Here is an 18227-nt window from a genome sequence, read left to right as displayed (position 1 = left end):
TTTGACACCTAAGTATATCTTAGCAATTACATTTACTTTTGATCGTATATTTAAAACCAAATACTTTTAGACTTTAACTCAAGTAGGTTTTTACTGGGTGACTTTTACTTTAGTCATTTACTATTAAGGTATCTTTACTTTTACTGAAGTATGACAGTTGGATACTTTACCCACCACTGGCAATAGGTGCCAGGCGCACCGGTTTGAGTGTGTCAAGAACTGCAACGCTGCTGTGACAGTTTCCTCTATGTATTAAAAATGGTCCACCACCCAAAGGATATCCAGCCAACTTGACAACTGTGGGAAGCATTGGAGTGAACATGGGCCAGCATCCCTGTGGAACGCTTTCAACAGCTTGTAGAGTCACAGCCCCAACGAATTGAGTCTGTTCTGAGGTGGAAAAGGGGGTGCAACTCAATATTAGGAAGGTGTTCCTAATGTTTTGTACACTCAGTCGGGCAGTTGCAGATGGGTTATTAGCAATTACAGGTAAGTGCGGGTGAACAAACAGCTGACCCCGCACACCACTACCACTAACACACACGCGCAGGTTGTCTGAAGTCGCTGTAGGTTCACTGTGTTCCTGTGTCCTTATCCTCTTTCTTAGGTGTTTGAATAAGTGTATCTTTCTTTCCTGAGTGTTTTCTCAGGGGCATAGAACCCAATGTATTATATCTCTAGATTATATCCCTGGATCTGTGTGATATGGAAGATTATAAACACAGGTGCGGCCTCCCATTAGGCAAGATTAGGCACTTGAATTTGGGGCGGCATTTTGACAATTGGCTGCCCGCCCTCCGGCGCCACTGATCAGCTACTTCACAGCAGTTTTGCCAACTAATTTTCAGGGTAAGTTGCTAGAGGCAGGTTGATTTGTTGCTAAAAGTTGCTGAATGATGTTGTGATGTCATTGAGTGATAACGTAAAACTGCATCATTACGGAGAATACACAATAACGTTACTCAAATTGACTGGCCATCTCGGCAAAAAATATGATTTGACATTTGTTCAGGTACAGACTCCCACTCGTTTCTGTTCTTCTGGCTGTACACTTGGATTGAGACATGTTGATTGATGTTGTAAGTTCTGTTTAAGATCCAACATTCGTAACCAACTACATTCATTGGGTTTGGCTCAACGAACCAGTACGACTGCTGCTGCAGTCAGCCAACAATGATTTGCAATTTGCTGAAATTGCTGCTGCCCCCCCCCCAAGTTTTCCATTTTATAGAAAAAAATCATTTTATTAACATGCAAGGAACCTTTAAAACCATGTATTTTTCTGAACGTAACAAACTAGTACAGTGGATGATGCACAGATGGGGCAGCTTGATGGGGGCTCGGAACAAAAGGATGAGAGGAAGGCTGGAATGAGAGAAACAAGAAAGAGCAGGATTAACTTTTGGGGGGGGGGGGCTATGGCACAGGAGCTCGGCAACAAGGTGCCCTTCTGCCCCATGGTGGGCAGTGAGGTCTGCTCTTCTGAGATCAAGAAAACAGAGGTGCTAATGGAGAACTCCAGGAGGGCCATAGGGTTGCGTATTAAAGAGACCAAGGAGGTGTATGAGGGGGAGGTCACAGAGCTGACCCCCTGTGAGACAGAGAACCCCATGGGTGGTTACGGGAAGACCATCAGCCACGTCATCATCGGACTGAAGACCGGCAAGGGCACCAAGCAGCTCAAGCTGGACCCCAGTATTTATGACAGCCTGCAGAAGGAGCGTGTGGAAGCGGGAGACGTCATCTACATTGAAGCAAACAGTGGCGCCGTCAAGAGACAAGGTCAGTGTGACACATTTGCCACAGAGTTTGACCTGGAGGCTGAGGAGTATGTGCCGCTGCCTAAGGGGGACGTCCACAAGAAGAATGAGATTATCCAAGACATCACGCTACACGACCTGGATATTGCCAATGCTAGACCACAGGGAGGTCAAGATATCCTGTCTATGATGGGACAGCTGATGAAGCCCAAGAGGACCGAGATCACAGACAAGCTGCGAGCTGAGATCAACAAGGTGGTAAACCGCTACATTGACCAGGGTGTGGCTGAGCTGGTCCCTGGGGTGCTGTTTGTGGACGAGGTGCACATGCTGGACATCGAGTGTTTCACCTACTTGAAATTGCTGCTGCCGTGCCGGAGCTGAGCGCCTGCTGCTGACGTTACTCACAGTGCACTTTTGAGCCAGGCACGTGTGTTGTGACTGGGTGTGTGACAGAGAATCGTGTTTGTGTCATTTAGACGGAAAATGTGTGCATTTTAGCGTTTGAGTCACTTTTCACAAGTGGCTAAAAGTTCCAAATATATATTTTTTAAAGTAGCTACATTTGTTGCTAGGTGCTGTTAAAATTTTTTTTGCCAGGGTAGCCTGAAAAGTTGCTAAATCTAGCAACAAAATTGCTAAATTGGCATCACTGCTTCACCGCCCGCGGCACCCCAGCCACCAGCTCATAGCGTTGCTGCAGTTCCCGCCCCCTCCCGCTTCTCCCGAAGTTCACTCGCACTGTCCTTGGTAGCTATGGTGATGTGTGTGTTTATATGGGATTATCCAATTGTGAAACATTAATCAAAATGAATCTGCCAATTAAATAATTGGATTTTTTAAAGTTAATATGTGACGAAGACGATTGGTGACTAAGGCAGTAGCCTGTAAAGTTAGCTAGCAACTACTAGTGGATATAATTTTTACTAAAAGTAATCTATAGAGATGTGAAACCATTTGCTATCATGTCTAAAATACAAAAACGATCAGGAAGCGAATATAAAAATAAAAAAAACAATGGGAAAAGAGGCACAATCTCTAAACCAAAGAAATTCGCTGGTAAAATCAGTGGGCAGCAATGTCCACCAGCCGGTGTGGAGAATGACCAGCCTATGAGGACAGGCCATTCATTCGCCGAGAACGACGAGCCCCTGCTCGAAGAGGGCAAACCGGAGGAGTCCGAGCCATGCACTTCCACCGATGATGACAACTCCCTGGTTGGACAAGAACAGGTGGTCGCACCAGGCCTAGCCACACCTCCAAACAATGCCGGCGAAGACCCTACTATCTTGGACCCACACTGAGATTCGTCGCCCGATGACAGTGGTGGTGCTGCTACTAAATCTGACTCCCAAACAAAAAACATTCAAGAGCCCAGTGAGTGGCCAAAATAAATGAGTGGATCTTTACAGGATATGTTAATGCAGGCAGGCAGGGCCACATCAGGATAAGGAGGGGAATTTCACAAGAGATGAGGGGCAACGAAAGTTTTAGGTGGCCCACTACTATAGGAGGATGGCGAGCGGGGGAGAGAGTGGCGATACCAAGGCTAGTCTATTCCAAGCAAAACGATGCAGCATTTTGTTTTTTTCTGCAAACTTTTTTCACACGAGTGCAAATCTGCGCTGGTTAGGGATGGAACCAGGGATGGAACCAGGGACTGGAAGAATCAGGACCATGGACAGCTACCGAGAGGACACATCGCTGACTGCACTGCAGCACCACAGCAGAGGAAATAGGCCTCTCTCGGTGGAGACGAAATAAATACATTCTGAAACTGATGTTGGACAATAACATTCGATATGTAAATAAACTAAATTCATTAAGGCTGGGTCATTGACATAAAGGTTATTTTACACTGCTCCAGCGAAACAACGCCCGCCATGAATTTATGACAGCAGTTGTTTCCAAAACTCAAATTATCTTACTGTTTTACAGTTCTACAGTAATATAAAATATATGTTAAATATGTTATATAAACTTGTTATTTTTATTGTAATTGTAACAATTATGGGGTCGTCCCATGTGGGATAACAGGTGGGATATTATTAATAAAAAACGTTGTTTTCCAACTATAGGTTGCATAGTGATAGCAACAATGTAACTCTCCGATGCAGGGGTTAAAGTGCACCAAACATGTTTATGGGCATAAACATAGAATGACATAGATAATTGGAGCTTATTTCTTCATCTTCCAAACAATACGTGTTCAGCCTACCTGTTTGACAGACACAATTATCCTGTCCATAGATGTCGGTATAGCCAAATAATCCAATACTTTCGCATGTACTGATTAAATACCCCCGTGTCTGGGAAGGGCTTGGTGTGTTTGACTAAAACCAGGGCTCGAATTGAGTGAGTGTTTCACATACCCTTGGTTAAAGAAAAAGGAAAAAATTATATCTATTGTTTTGTGTATTTTAAATAAATACATATAACGTATCCAGATTATAGCAAGCGTTCTATAACGATGCCTTATGGTAGAAACAAGCTCTAAAATGCCCGCGAAAGACGGGACTCCGATGCATATGGGGATATATTGATTCCTCTCTATGACAATCTGAAGCTAAACCGTAGCCTATAATATTGGAGGAGATTAAAAAACAATGTTTTGCTATTCTGTCCCTATTAATTGTGCTTTTCTCTTTCTGAAAATATAATACGTGTTTGTTTAAACCCAGGCAGCTTTTAGGGAAGCACTTCTGTTGTTGGGTTATACAACATTTGTAGCCAGTAGCCAGCATTTGAAGCTTACAGTTTTCTGCGTCAGTGGAGCCTCTGTCTGGGTGGAAAGGTAACTTTTGAAAGTGCCATGCTTAGATTCATAAGGATGTCTAAGATGTAATTATTTTTGTCTGGCCTGGGGCGGCAGAACGTCCAGGACATTGGTGATGTTAACAATGTAATTAGATTGAAAATATTAGGCTATATTATTGACATTGAACTGATTATATAGCCTACTAACCAGATGTGCTAAAAGGGTGTTTAATTTGTGTAATAGGCCTATTAAATGGGCTGCTATTATGTTCTGTTCCTCCGACTTTTGGCTGAGATGTTTGTCTCGCCTAGGGCGGCAGAACGTCCAGGGCCGGCACTGTATAAATCAGGATAGCCGCCAGATGAAAAGGCGTAACGTCTCAACGTCAATGTGACAATATGGAGTTTAAACAACACTTACTTTACCGTGTAGTGCACTGCCTCTTTAAAAACTGCAGTGACGTCAAATATTTTTAACGGGAGCCAGCCCGGAGGACGAGTACTGGTAGGTAACGGGATCCACCAAGGGAGAAGGATGACAATAATGATGTCCCCGGCTGGTTCCCGCGGCGCCCAAGTCTCCGTATCATGATAAACACTGGGCCTGCCGCCCATATGATGCCCGTGGCGGCCCGGAGTGGGTCCTGGATTGCGTGGTGCCAGGCTATCCTTTTTGGTGTGTCGGGGCTGGTGATACTGGCTGAAAGGACCGCGCGTAAGTGGATACCAAACGCTACAGTAGCCTAGCCACTGTATTCTGCCTCATTCACAGCATGTTCAGTCATGCATTGGACTGCGTTAGTGACCTTCAATTAGTTATATGCAATGGTAGAGCTCTTGTTTTTCCGGGGAAATGTGTTATTATGGATTTCATGGAATGCGTATTTAGCTAGATAACGTTACACGTCTAGTACAGTTCAGCATCACTTGGCTAACATTAGGCTAGTAACGTTAGCCACATTAGCTAGCTAGCTACTGTATGTGCATACGTTAATGTGAATGTGGCCCGGTAACATTGCACGAATTACCACCGACCTTTCTGTTTCATTCTCTATACGTGTATAGCCAGTTTCATTGCGGTGTTGTACGTTGAAGGCTAGCCTTTATTTATACCGTGATGTTTTTAGTTTTTGTATGCATATCACACGCGGGTCAGTCGAAGGGCACGGACAGATTAGGTCTCCTCCGCGCCGTTATCCGGGAAAGGGGCGCCGTGCATCCTTGTGTAGAGTAAGCAGATCAATGACAAGGTCGTCACTAGTTACTACAGCCACAAAGTCCCAAACCCCTCCCATTTCTACAATTGCTCTTCTAAAAATGTCATTTTCACCCTGACCTTGACCCTAACCTAATCACCCTGCTAAACGTATTCCTAACCTTACCTTAAGACCAAAAAGCACATTTTTGCTTCCATACATTTTTACGATAGACAATTTTGACTTTGTGGCTTTGGAAACCCAATGGACAAGTAGCAAATGTGGATCCAAATAAACTAGCCTGAGAGCCTCTCTAGGGCCCCACCAACAGAGACAGTCAGTCCTGATGGATAAAACAGAAATAATCCAGAACTAGCCATCAAGAGCTCTTCTCTCCCCTTGCCAAGTGTGTGGCCAAGAGGCATACACATAAATAGCATTTAATTAACAATGATCAATACATTTGATATGGCTTTCGTCTGTTTTTGTTGTGAAATAAAGGCGAGGGGATTGTTTCCAAATATACCATTCATTCATTTATCCAGCCATCCACTCACTAAGTCACTCACCTCACTTGTTCATTTATGTGGGGGCGGCAGCGTAGCCTAGTGGTTAGAGCATTGGACTAGTAACCGGAAGGTTGCGAGTTCAAACCCCCGAGCTGACAAGGTACAAATCTGTCGTTCTGCCCCTGAACAGGCAGTTAACCCACTGTTCCCAGGCCGTCATTGAAAATAAGAATGTGTTCTTAACTGACTTGCCTGGATAAATAAAGGTAAAATAAAATAAAAAAAAATGTAGCTGGCATTGTGTGCAATGGAATGTATCACCATTCACTCCCACCATAGACTGTACAGAATGTAACCAATATATTCTGTATGTATGTAAATAGACCTTGTAGTACACGGATACACTATTACATTGATATAAATGTATAATAGACCTATTTCTTCCCTCTGTGTGTGTGTGATCTATAAAGTGATCTATTGTGTAGGATTCTACCTATGGAATGAAGAAACGCAGTGGGCGGGGATGACCCTCGCCTTCCTGTTGCCGGGGATACTGGTCCAGGTGTTGAGTCTCAGGTGGTACCGTGACGACGGGGAAGACCACTATTGGTTCCTGACCCTCACACATGTGCTGCAACTGGGCATCTTCCAAAGGTGAGCCCACCTGAACAATCGCTACACCTGGGTATGTTCAATAGGCACAAAATGTAAGAAAACTGATTGAAATGTGGAGGTTACTAGCTGAACTTGACCGATTAGAAATGTCCGCTTTTGTTTTCTGTTGCAAAATGCTTTTGAACGTTTTGTTACAGTGTGCCTTAAAAAACAGGACCCTGACAACAGAACGATCTGCCTCAGAATGATAAATTGACAGAGAAGTTGCTTTCAGCTCAGAATATTTCAAAGTAACAATCATTTTGAAACCAGCCACTGATTTACTTAGTTGGATAAATAAGATCTCCTGTCCTATCTGCCCTCTATTACTATACTGTAAGTGATGGGCATTAGAGGTTACCTTGAGAGGTTTACGTCATTAAACCTACAATTTTAGCATTTTATGTGTAGATCATCTTTAGAATTCTACATATCTAAATTACAGACACACAATCCCACCAACACACATCATCATCCACTATACATAACCAAGTACCTTCTCGCGCTGCCCCCATTGCACCAGCTCTGTATTACAGCCATTGCCCTTTGTCTTCCCCGTCTGGCAGGTTGTGGGACTGCATGATATCCGTATGGGACATGCAGGGTAGTGCGGGGGAGCTCGGGGCGGCTGTGATGCAGCAGGCCGATGTGTCCGCCCTCCGCCTGTTGGAGGCCCTGGTCCTCACCCTCCCTCAGACACTGCTGCAGACCTACGTCTTAGCTGTCACTGACGTGGAACTCCACTCCCCAGGTAAGACACCACTGTACCCAGGTGATGCTTCATTTCATTCATTACAAAGAAACAAACATGTAGCCTACATCATATCTAATTAATTACTATGTAATAATTACAATTTTACCATCTCTTAGTGGGTTGGTATTCATAGTAAGAGTGCTAATCTAAGATCAGGTCCCATCCATGTGATCTTGTTAATTATGATCCACAAGTTAAAACTGAACCTAAGTCAGTATTCGTACTCTGAGACACTTGATACATACAACCCTGGTCTCCTAACTGGTATGGTTTTTAAGTGCTGATTTTAAGATCAGTTTAGCCTTTTATATCACCATGAATAAGATTACATGGACAGTGGGGGAGCTGATCCTAGATCAGCATACAGCCCCAGATCTAGGGTTGAGTTGGATTGGGAGTAATGACAAAGCTTTCTGTAACCTGTGGTGAGGTACTATTGTAGTTTATACTAGCCCTGTCCTGAATAATTACTTATAACATTTTCCCTGCATATGTCTGTGATGATGTAATAATGTTGGGTAAATATATTTTCATATCCTAAAGAGCTGATGACTCCTGAATGTTCATTGAAATCACAGTAAACTGTACTGTCCATCAGATTGTGCCAGCTCATCTGGGACCATAGACTTATAGAATTAGGCTGGGACCCTTTGAGAAGGCTGTTACAGCCAGTCACTTAAACAACATGTTCTATTACTATACATGCCATTTTCTTAGTAAATACCTTGTCATTTTTGTACCCCCAAAATGTCTGTATACCTTAAAACATGTCTTAAATTTCTCTCTCTCCCCCACTCCCTTACCCACCCATCCCTCTCCACAGTAGCGGTGTGCGCAGGCCTGTGCCTGCTGTCACTGTCCTGGGCTCTGGTGCTGTTCAGCCGGGCATGCTGCCTGATCCGCCCGGGCCACCTGGCCATGCCCCCGGCCGCCCTGCTGTGCCAGCTGCTGTGGAGGGCGGGCATGCTGGGCGCCCGCGTGGCAAGCCTCATGTCCTTCGCCCGCTACTTCCACTGGTGGACCTGCGGAGTGGCAGGTGAGAGAGAGAAAGGGAGAGCGAGGTGGGAGGGAGACAAAGAGAACGAGGGAGGGAGGGTAGAGAATTATTTAAGAAGGATCATTTTTCTATTTGTTTTTGAATTTTAAGACCCCTTGAAGTATAAAAAATAAATACAATTGAATAAAAAAACATTTTTGGCCTTACTGCTATTAGCCCATACAAATGCATTTAATAACATATTCACTACATGGAACAACAGACAGCCCCCCCCAAAAATCAAATGGAAGTTTGTTCCCGAAGTGTCTATCCCATATCTGAGAGATATAAGAAAGATTAGTCTCCATATACTGTATACTTCCATTCATTTTATCAACTAGTACTGAGGGACCTTCAGACAAGTCTTGTGAGGTCCGTGGGCTCCTAGAGCAAAACAACCAACATCCTGAGAGTCTCACCTTTCTACAGAGAGGTCACATTAGTGTGTAGCCCAAACTGCTCGGACGCTACAGACAGAAGTTGGCAGATCGGCTGAACCGACTTCAGACGAGAACCAAGACGCTTGTGGGGGTCGTCGAGCAAAACAGAGAACACCGTCGTGTTTGTGAGAGTCTCATCTCATTGTAGTTTGTATTCCATACCGTTCGGACGCTACAGAGGACTTTGTGAGCAGACAGATTTTCAGGATGTCTCATGGTTTGACAACACCGCTCTGGCTCTGTCACCTTTCACCACAGATGTTACAAAGGCGGATGCGGTGGATTGAGACGCAGCCAATGTAAAAAAAAACAGATAGCTTAAACTGACAGATTTGTATAGGGATTTTTGTATTAAGCTAATTAGACTTCTGACCAGGAAAAGGGGGTTATTCCATTCCTCCCACCAGACTCCTGAGGCCCCGTCCCCACAGGAGGCCTTTTGCCTTTTGGTAGGCCATCATTTTAAATAAGAATTTGTTCTTAACTGACTTGCCTAGTTAGTCATGATGGTGAAAACTGGTTGCCAAGGAACAAGCTTTGAAGGACAATGTGTTGCATTAAGAAGATAGATGCCTTTTATTGATTTGATTTAATATATATATGTATTTATTTCGAATTTAACCCGAGGCTTTGTAAATTTGGTATAATGCACGTAGAGGTCAATTGTAGGTCAAATGAGTTTATTAAATCAGTTGATTATAATTGACCATTTTGATTGGCTGTGTGCTGTCAGATGATTATAAAGGATCTGGAATCTGCATTGATGCATTATTTACTACAACCAAGTCCCCTGAGTAAACACAACAAAATAACACCGGTCCACTCTCTTTCTCTACTCCTTCTTTTCTCTCTCTCTTTCTGCACATCCTTTTTAAAATCTCCATTTGTTTGTGGCCAGGCACCACACCCTAATTGGGATAATAAAAAATGTATATCTTAATCATATCAGAATCAACTTTAACCAGTAATCTCAGCCAGCTATCTATTTTTACGCTGACCTCCAGGTTTCCACTGGCTCACGGCGTCCTTTTGGCTGGTCGCCCAGCAACCGGAAATCTGCACCGGACCCTGGCGCTGGCGCCTGTTCAACGTCGCGCTGGGATTGGTCCACATCTTCCTCTTCCTCAACGTCAAAGACGGACCCTCGCGCTTTCGCATGGCCGGCTTCTACGTGGTACGTACGAGACAGAGAGACACAGAGACTGCAGCACCCGGCCTCACCCTACTAGAATCTGAAGTCAAGTGTCTACTGTTGGCTGATGATCTGGTGCTTCTGTCCCCCACCAAGGAGGGCCTACAGCAGCACCTAGATCTTCTGCACAGATTCTGTCAGACCTGGGCTCTGACAGTAAATCTCAGTAAGACCAAAATAATGGTCCAAAGAAAGGTCCAGTTGCCAGGACCACAAATACAAATTCCATCTACACACTGTTGCCTTATAGCACACAAAAAAAACTATACATACCTCGGCCTAAACATCACTGTCACAGGTAACTTCCACAAAGCTGTGAACAATCTGAGAGACGAGGCAAGAAAGGCCTATGCCATCAAAAGGAACATAAAATTCAACATACCAATTAGGATCTGGCTAAAAATACTTGAATCGGTTATAGAACCCATTGCCCTTTATGGTTGTGAGTTCTGTGGTCTGCTCACCAACCAAGAATTCACTAAATGGGACAAACACCAAATTGAGACTGTGTACAACATAAAACACCAAATAATTAATGCAGAGCAGAATTACCCGCTAATTATCAAAATCCAGAAAAGAGACACTAAATTGTAAATCCATCTAAAGGGAAGCGATTCCCAAACCTTCCATTACAAAGCCATCACCAAACAGAGATGAACCTGGAGAAGAGTCCCCTAAGCAAGTTGGTCCTGGGGCTCTGTTCACAAACACAAACAGACCCCACAGAGCCCCAGGACAGCAACACAATTAGACCCAACCAAATCAAGAGAAAACAAAAAGATAATCACTTGACACATTGGAAAGAATGAACAAAAAAACAAAGCAAACTAGAATGTTATTTGGCCCTAAACAGCGAATACCTGACCACTGTGACTGGCCCTAAACAGAGAGTACACAGTGGTAGAATACCTGACCACTGTGACTGGCCCTAAACAGAGAGTACACAGTGGCAGAATACCTGACCACTGTGACTGACCATAAACAGAGAGTACACAGCGGCAGAATACCTGTCCACTGTGACTGGCCCTAAACAGAGAGTACAGAGTGGCAGAATACCTGACCACTGTGACTGACCCTAAACAGAGAGTACACAGTGGCAGAATACCTGACCACTGTGACTGACCCTAAACAGAGAGTACACAGTGGCAGAATACCTGACCACTGTGACTGACCCTAAACAGAGAGTACACAGTGGCAGAATACCTGACCACTGTGACTGACCCTAAACAGAGAGTACACAGTGGCAGAATACCTGACCACTGTGACTGACCCTAAACAGAGAGTACACAGTGGCAGAATACCTGACCACTGTGACTGACCCTAAACAGAGAGTACACAGCGGCAGAATACCTGACCACTGTGACTGACCCTAAACAGAGAGTACACAGCGGCAGAATACCTGACCACTGTGACTGACCCTAAACAGAGAGTACACAGCGGCAGAATACCTGACCACTGTGACTGACCCTAAACAGAGAGTACACAGCGGCAGAATACCTGACCACTGTGACTGACCCTACACAGAGTACACAGTGGCAGAATACCTGACCACTGTGACTGACCCTAAACAGAGAGAACACAGTGGCAGAATACCTGACCACTGTGACTGACCCTAAACAGAGAGTACAGAGTGGCAGAATACCTGACCACTGTGACTGACCCTAAACAGAGAGTACAGAGTGGCAGAATACCTGACCACTGTGACTGACCCTAAACAGAGAGTACAGAGTGGCAGAATACCTGACCACTGTGACTGACCCTAAACAGAGAGTACAGAGTGGCAGAATACCTGACCACTGTGACTGACCCTAAACAGAGAGTACAGAGTGGCAGAATACCTGACCACTGTGACTGGCCCTAAACAGAGAGTACACAGCGGCAGAATACCTGACCACTGTGACTGGCCCTAAACAGAGAGTACACAGTGGCAGAATACCTGACCACTGTGACTGGCCCTAAACAGAGAGTACACAGCGGCAGAATACCTGACCACTGTGACTGACCCTAAACAGAGAGTACACAGCGGCAGAATACCTGACCACTGTGACTGACCCTAAACAGAGAGTACACAGCGGCAGAATACCTGACCACTGTGACTGACCCTAAACAGAGAGTACACAGCGGCAGAATACCTGACCACTGTGACTGACCCTAAACAGAGAGTACACAGCGGCAGAATACCTGACCACTGTGACTGACCCTAAACAGAGAGTACACAGTGGCAGAATACCTGACCACTGTGACTGACCCTAAACAGAGAGTACACAGTGGCAGAATACCTGACCACTGTGACTGACCCTAAACAGAGAGTACACAGTGGCAGAATACCTGACCACTGTGACTGACCCTAAACAGAGAGTACACAGCAGCAGAATACCTGACCACTGTGACTGACCCTAAACAGAGAGTACAGAGTGGCAGAATACCTGACCACTGTGACTGACCCTAAACAGAGAGTACACAGCGGCAGAATACCTGACCACTGTGACTGACCCTAAACAGAGAGTACACAGTGGCAGAATACCTGACCACTGTGACTGACCCTAAACAGAGAGTACACAGTGGCAGAATACCTGACCACTGTGACTGACCCTAAACAGAGAGTACACAGTGGCAGAATACCTGACCACTGTGACTGACCCAAACTTAAGGAATGCTTTGACTATGTACAGACTCAGTGAGCATAGCCTTGCTATTGAGAAAGGCCGCCGTAGACAGACCTGTCTCTTAAGAGAAGACAGGCTATGTGCACACTGCCCACAAAATGAGGTGGAAACTGAGCTGCCATTCCATTTCACTTTTGTTAATGATCTATTTCACTTGCTTTGGCAATATAAACATATGTTTTCCATGCCAATAAATCCCTTGGACTTTAATTGGAGAGAGAGAGACTGCAGCACCTGGCCTCACCCTACTAGAATCTGAAGTCAAGTGTCTACTGTTTGCTGATGATCTGGTGCTTCTGTCCCCCACCAAGGAGGGCCTACAGCAGCACCTAGATCTTCTGCACAGATTCTGTCAGACCTGGGCCCTGACAGTAAATCTCAGTAAGACACAAATAATGGTGTTCCAAAAAAGGTTCAGTTGCCAGGAAGAAAGAATTCAGTAGAGGAGAAATTCTGTATGCTGCAACTGAATTGCCCTTTGGAGACAATACTGTATATTTTAATTCTATTCATTCAGATTTTTGTGCATGTTCCTATTCAGTTCCGTTTCAATTTCCTGCTTCTAAGTGGTACATATGATGAATAGGAGGACGAGGACTGCCATTCAGGGACAATAAAGATCTATCGAATTCAATTGAGTCTCCTGCTGCTTGGTGTCATTCGTTGTCTTATGCGTTCACCCCTGTGTCTTTGTGACGAGTTGTATGTTTTGTATTTTTTGGGGGGCCTATTATTTCACTCATGTTCATATGGGCGCACACACAGCTGCAGATGCACACACACTTTCTGTCCTTGCATTCCATTGTCCCGTCTTAGTCCTGTCATGACTTCTCCTGACCTCCCTCTGACCTCTTCTCCGATAGGCCATGCTACTGGAGAACACCACCCTACTAGTGGCAGCGTCCGACTTCCTCAGTGAGAAATCATGGGATAGCATGACCCTCCCCATCGCTGTGCTGAGCAGCTTCCTGCTTGGTGAGTCACTCTTTGGATTCCCTCCCTTATGTAGCATTTAGTTTAAGCCCCTGTTATGCCTGATGCCTGTGCACAGAACAAAGAGGATGTTAAAAACCTATTGTGTTAAAAGAAAACAAGTACTTTGAAAATTCATAGTTACATTTCATATAAGGCAAATGTTTGATACAAGGGAAACCTAAAATATGACATATTTAGTCATGTTCATGGCTGTAAGGGATACATTGTCTAAGGCACCATGTCAAGCTTCAGACACAAGCAACTGAACCCCATAAGGAACTTTCAATCCCATCCCCTTAACCCTTAGCCTTAACCTTTAATGAATACTATACTTTGTTCAGTATCGTACGTCATGGTCCATTCAAATACTCTGCATCACACAAAGCGTGTTTCTAAGTCTCCCCCTCTCTTATCTCTCCCTACTCCAGGCGCCACCTCTCTAGTCCTGTACTACCGCTTCCTCCACCCCAAGTCCACTGAGATCGCCACAGGCCATGGCCTCGGCCACCGCAACCACCACATGGGCTCCACCTGCCTGGAGGGCCTAGAGCAGGGCGAGTCTTCCTACTCCCTAGGGGGTGGGGGAGGTGACAAGAGCCTTCCACAGGACGCACCCTCCTCCCTGCACAATCACGGCAGCTTCTCCCTCTCTGGCGTGGCCGGCTCCCTCCTGGAGCATCCTGGGAGTTGCGGTCCCAGGCTGGGTAACTCGTGCCTCTGCCGCCACCACCACTGGCTCCTGATTCGCTTGGCACTAAAAACGAGTGACGTAGGAAAGATCAACCGGGCCTATGGCTCCGGTGGCGTGGTGGCCAACTTGGACGAGGACGATTACTGTTGTAACTCGGAGGCCACGGGTACAGGTGGTGGCAGGACTACCACGGCGTGTGGGGGCAACTACGACGGGGTCTCCGGGGCCTCGGTGTCCGAATCGCAGGGGACGAAGCGGGGCCTAGCACCCCTCTCGGACTGCAAGGAGGAGTTCCAGAGCGCCAGCGATGAGCCCATATCCGCCGAGACGCCTGGCGAGGAGGAGAGCGAGGACAGCCTGGAGGACATGCAGAGCCCACTGGAGTCGCCGGTGTCTGACTCCTTAAAGCGCAGCTCGCCCGAGGGCAAATCAGTGTTCGGGGACAGCCCCGAGCCATACTTCTGCCCCAGCACCACCCTGTCCAGCTCCACACTGTACTTCAGTGCTGACCCCCAGTCCCCCAGCAGCACCAGCAACCCCCGCCTGGACCGGGCCAGCCCCCCCATGGGCATGGCAGGCCTCGGCTCCATCCCCAGCGACCCCGCCCTGCACAGGGACGTCAGGGGACTGCAGATGGGGCCTCGCTACACCTCCACACCCAAACTGGACTCTGGGGTGCAGGGGGACGCACCGCCCAGCATCCCTCATCTGAGTGGTCCCAGGAGGCAGCTGATACTGTCACGGCGAGACCAGGACGATGGATTTTAAGAACAAGGGAGGGAAAAAGAGAGGGAGGAGAAAAAAAAGGGATGGTGGAAAGAGATTGAAAAGTCAATGGAGAGGAAGCATAATGAAACACAAGCCCAGCTCAAAGCTAGCTCATTTTAAGCACAAGTATCTTAAGTAATATACATTTCCTATAAAGCTGTCCGTTACCATTTCTTGCTGATTGTTCCGAGTACCAAGTGCTTTCTATTGAGGATTTCATATTCCGCCGAGTACCGGTACTTACTTTTTACATCAGTAACTTTAACCCAGTTCAATCAACACTACCTCCTAATCAACCAAATATAATACAATAAACAAATAATACCACATAAAAACCTATTTAAATGCTTCTAAAAAATAATTCTAAGAAGTGGTGACATGATCTCGGCTAAAGTGAAGATACTCACTGCAATATGTCAGCTTGGTATCTGAACTTTGTTTTGGCTGGCATTTACAGATACCGTATCGGCCAGATACTGAGTACCATCATTGATAGTATCAGTGCACCTCTAATTTCCTGTTGGGTTTTTGTTATTGCTTTGAAAAGATACTCACTCCCCATACCCCCAAAATGAACATAATGAGCACATTGAACAGGTCAAGGGTTCACTAGGAACCAAACAACCAAAACGGGGAAGTACTAAATTGAACCTGTCCTTTGCAAAATGTTTAGCTATCATTTGCTACGGTGTGCTGTGCACTAATGACTACACCCCAGGTGAACGTATACACTCATTTGCTGACACTGCTTAGGACAGACAGGGCTTCATAGTCAACTCGACAAAACTGTTTGATGGTGAAATCAGACAGTTGTCCCACATTTTATATGTCCCATTTTGCCTTTTGCGAAGTTATTCATATTAACAAACGTATTTATTGAGCTAATTAATTAATATTTTTAAGGTACATTGTTGCAAGGATATAATTTTTATTTTATTTTATTCTTTGTCTTAAAGACATGTTGAACATGTTAACTTGCTAAATGCAGTTTTTCCAATTGAGAAACTCTAAAATATGCTTTATTGTACTGTGTCAGGCGCGTGGTTGTGTTTTAAACAGTTTTCACACCTCAAATGTGAAGGTAAGTGGAAGAATAAGGGATATCCAAGACATATTTTGTGACAATGTTTTGCTGTGCTAATTTTTTCATCTCTTATAAGGGATCATTGTATTGTTGATTAAATGCTCTATAAATGACCCAGGGTAAGATACAGTGTCTTCAGAAAGTATTCACACTCCTTCACTTTTCCCACATTTTGTTGTGTTACAGACTGAATTTAATATTGATTACATTGAGATGTTTTTGGTCACTGGCCTACGCACAGTACCCCATAATGTCAAAGTGGAATTATGTTTTTTTAAATGTTTACAAATGATTTAAAAATGAAAAGCTGCAATGTCTTGAGTCATTAAGTATTCAACCCCTTTGTTTATGTTTTTATTTAACCTTCATTTAACCTTTATTTAACTAGGCAAGTCAGTTAAGAACGCATTCTTATTTACAATGACTGCCTACCCCAGCCAAACCCTTCCCTAACTCTGACGACACTGGGCTAATTGTGCGCTGCCCTATGGGACTCCCGATCACGGCCTGGTTGCGATACAGCCGGATTCAAACCAAGGTCTGTAGTGACGCCTTGTAGTACCTTAGACTGCTACGCCACTCGTTATGGCAAGCTTGAATAAGTTCAGGAGTAAAGAAATTTCCTAACAATTATGGACTCACTGTGTGTTTAACATGATGTTTAAAAGAATACCTCATCTCTGTACCCCACACATATAATTATCTGTAAGGTCCCTCAGTCGAGCAGTGTATTTGAAACAGATTCAACCACAAAGACCAGGGAGGTTTTCCAATGACTTGCAAAGAAGGGCACCTATTGGTAGATAGGTTTAAAAAAAGAAGAAAATTTTAAAAAGCAGACATTGAATATCTCTTTCAGCATAATGAAGTTATCAATTATACTTTGGATGGTGTATCAATACACCCAGTCACTACAAAGATACAGGCGTCCACGCTAACTCAGTTGCCGGAGAGGAAGAAAACCGCTCAGGGATTTCACCATGGTGACTTTAAAACAGTTACAGAGTTTAATGGCTGCATAGGAGAAAACTAAGCCTGTCTCAACAATAATAACCTAATTGACAGAGTGAATAAAAAATACTCCAAAACATGCATCATGTTTGCAACAAGGTATAAAAGTAATACTGCACAAATTATGGCAAAGCAATTTAACTATGTTTGGGGCAAGTCCAATACAACACATAACAGAACCACTCTCCACATTTTCAAGCATAGTGGTGGCTGCATCATGTTATGGGTATGCTTGTAATCGTTAAGGACTGGGGAGTTTTTCAAGGTAAGAAAGAAACGGAATGGAGCTAAGCACAGGCAAAATCCTAGAGGAAAACCTGGTTCAGTCTGCTTTTCACCAGACACTAGGAGATTCATTCACCTTTCAGCAAGACAATAACCTAAAACACAAGGACAAATATGCACTGGAGTTGCTTACCAAGAAGACAGTGAATATCCCTGAGTGTCCGAGTTACAGTTTTAATTTAAATCTGCTTGCAAACTTATGGCAAGACCTAAAAATGGTTGTCGGGCAATGGTCAACAACCAATTTGATAGAATTTGAAAAAAGTTGAAAATAATAAATGGGCAAATGTTGCACAATCCAGGAGTGGAAAACTCAATTACATCCATTTTAATCCCATTTTGTAAGAAAATGTGGATAAAGTCAAGGGGTGTGAATACTTTCGGAAGGCACTGTACATAGGCAACACATACAGAACACTGAAATGATGCTGGTTTTCATACTTTTCCCC

The 18227-nt window shown here is 44.7% G+C and overlaps 1 protein-coding gene and 1 pseudogene across 1 annotated transcript; both read left to right on the top strand.

Moving 5' to 3' along the window:
* Positions 1–1418: 1418 nt before the first annotated feature.
* LOC109886500 (ruvB-like 1 pseudogene) lies at positions 1419–2144 on the top strand (annotated as a pseudogene).
* Positions 2145–4977: 2833 nt separating this feature from the next.
* Positions 4978–16595, top strand: LOC109886502 (XK-related protein 5-like). Its single transcript, XM_031800919.1, has 7 exons — positions 4978–5232; positions 6693–6876; positions 7443–7627; positions 8454–8666; positions 10111–10280; positions 13828–13939; positions 14368–16595. The coding sequence occupies exons 1-7, from the start codon at positions 5106–5108 to the stop codon at positions 15396–15398; spliced, it is 2022 nt and encodes a 673-aa protein (XP_031656779.1). The 5' UTR covers positions 4978–5105; the 3' UTR covers positions 15399–16595.
* Positions 16596–18227: the final 1632 nt, after the last annotated feature.

Source organism: Oncorhynchus kisutch, linkage group LG21 (genome assembly GCF_002021735.2).
Source record: "Oncorhynchus kisutch isolate 150728-3 linkage group LG21, Okis_V2, whole genome shotgun sequence".
NCBI classification, from domain to species: Eukaryota; Metazoa; Chordata; class Actinopteri; order Salmoniformes; family Salmonidae; genus Oncorhynchus; species Oncorhynchus kisutch.
The sequence above is the reverse complement of the archived record's forward strand: the minus strand, read 5'-3'. Positions and strand labels throughout refer to the sequence as shown.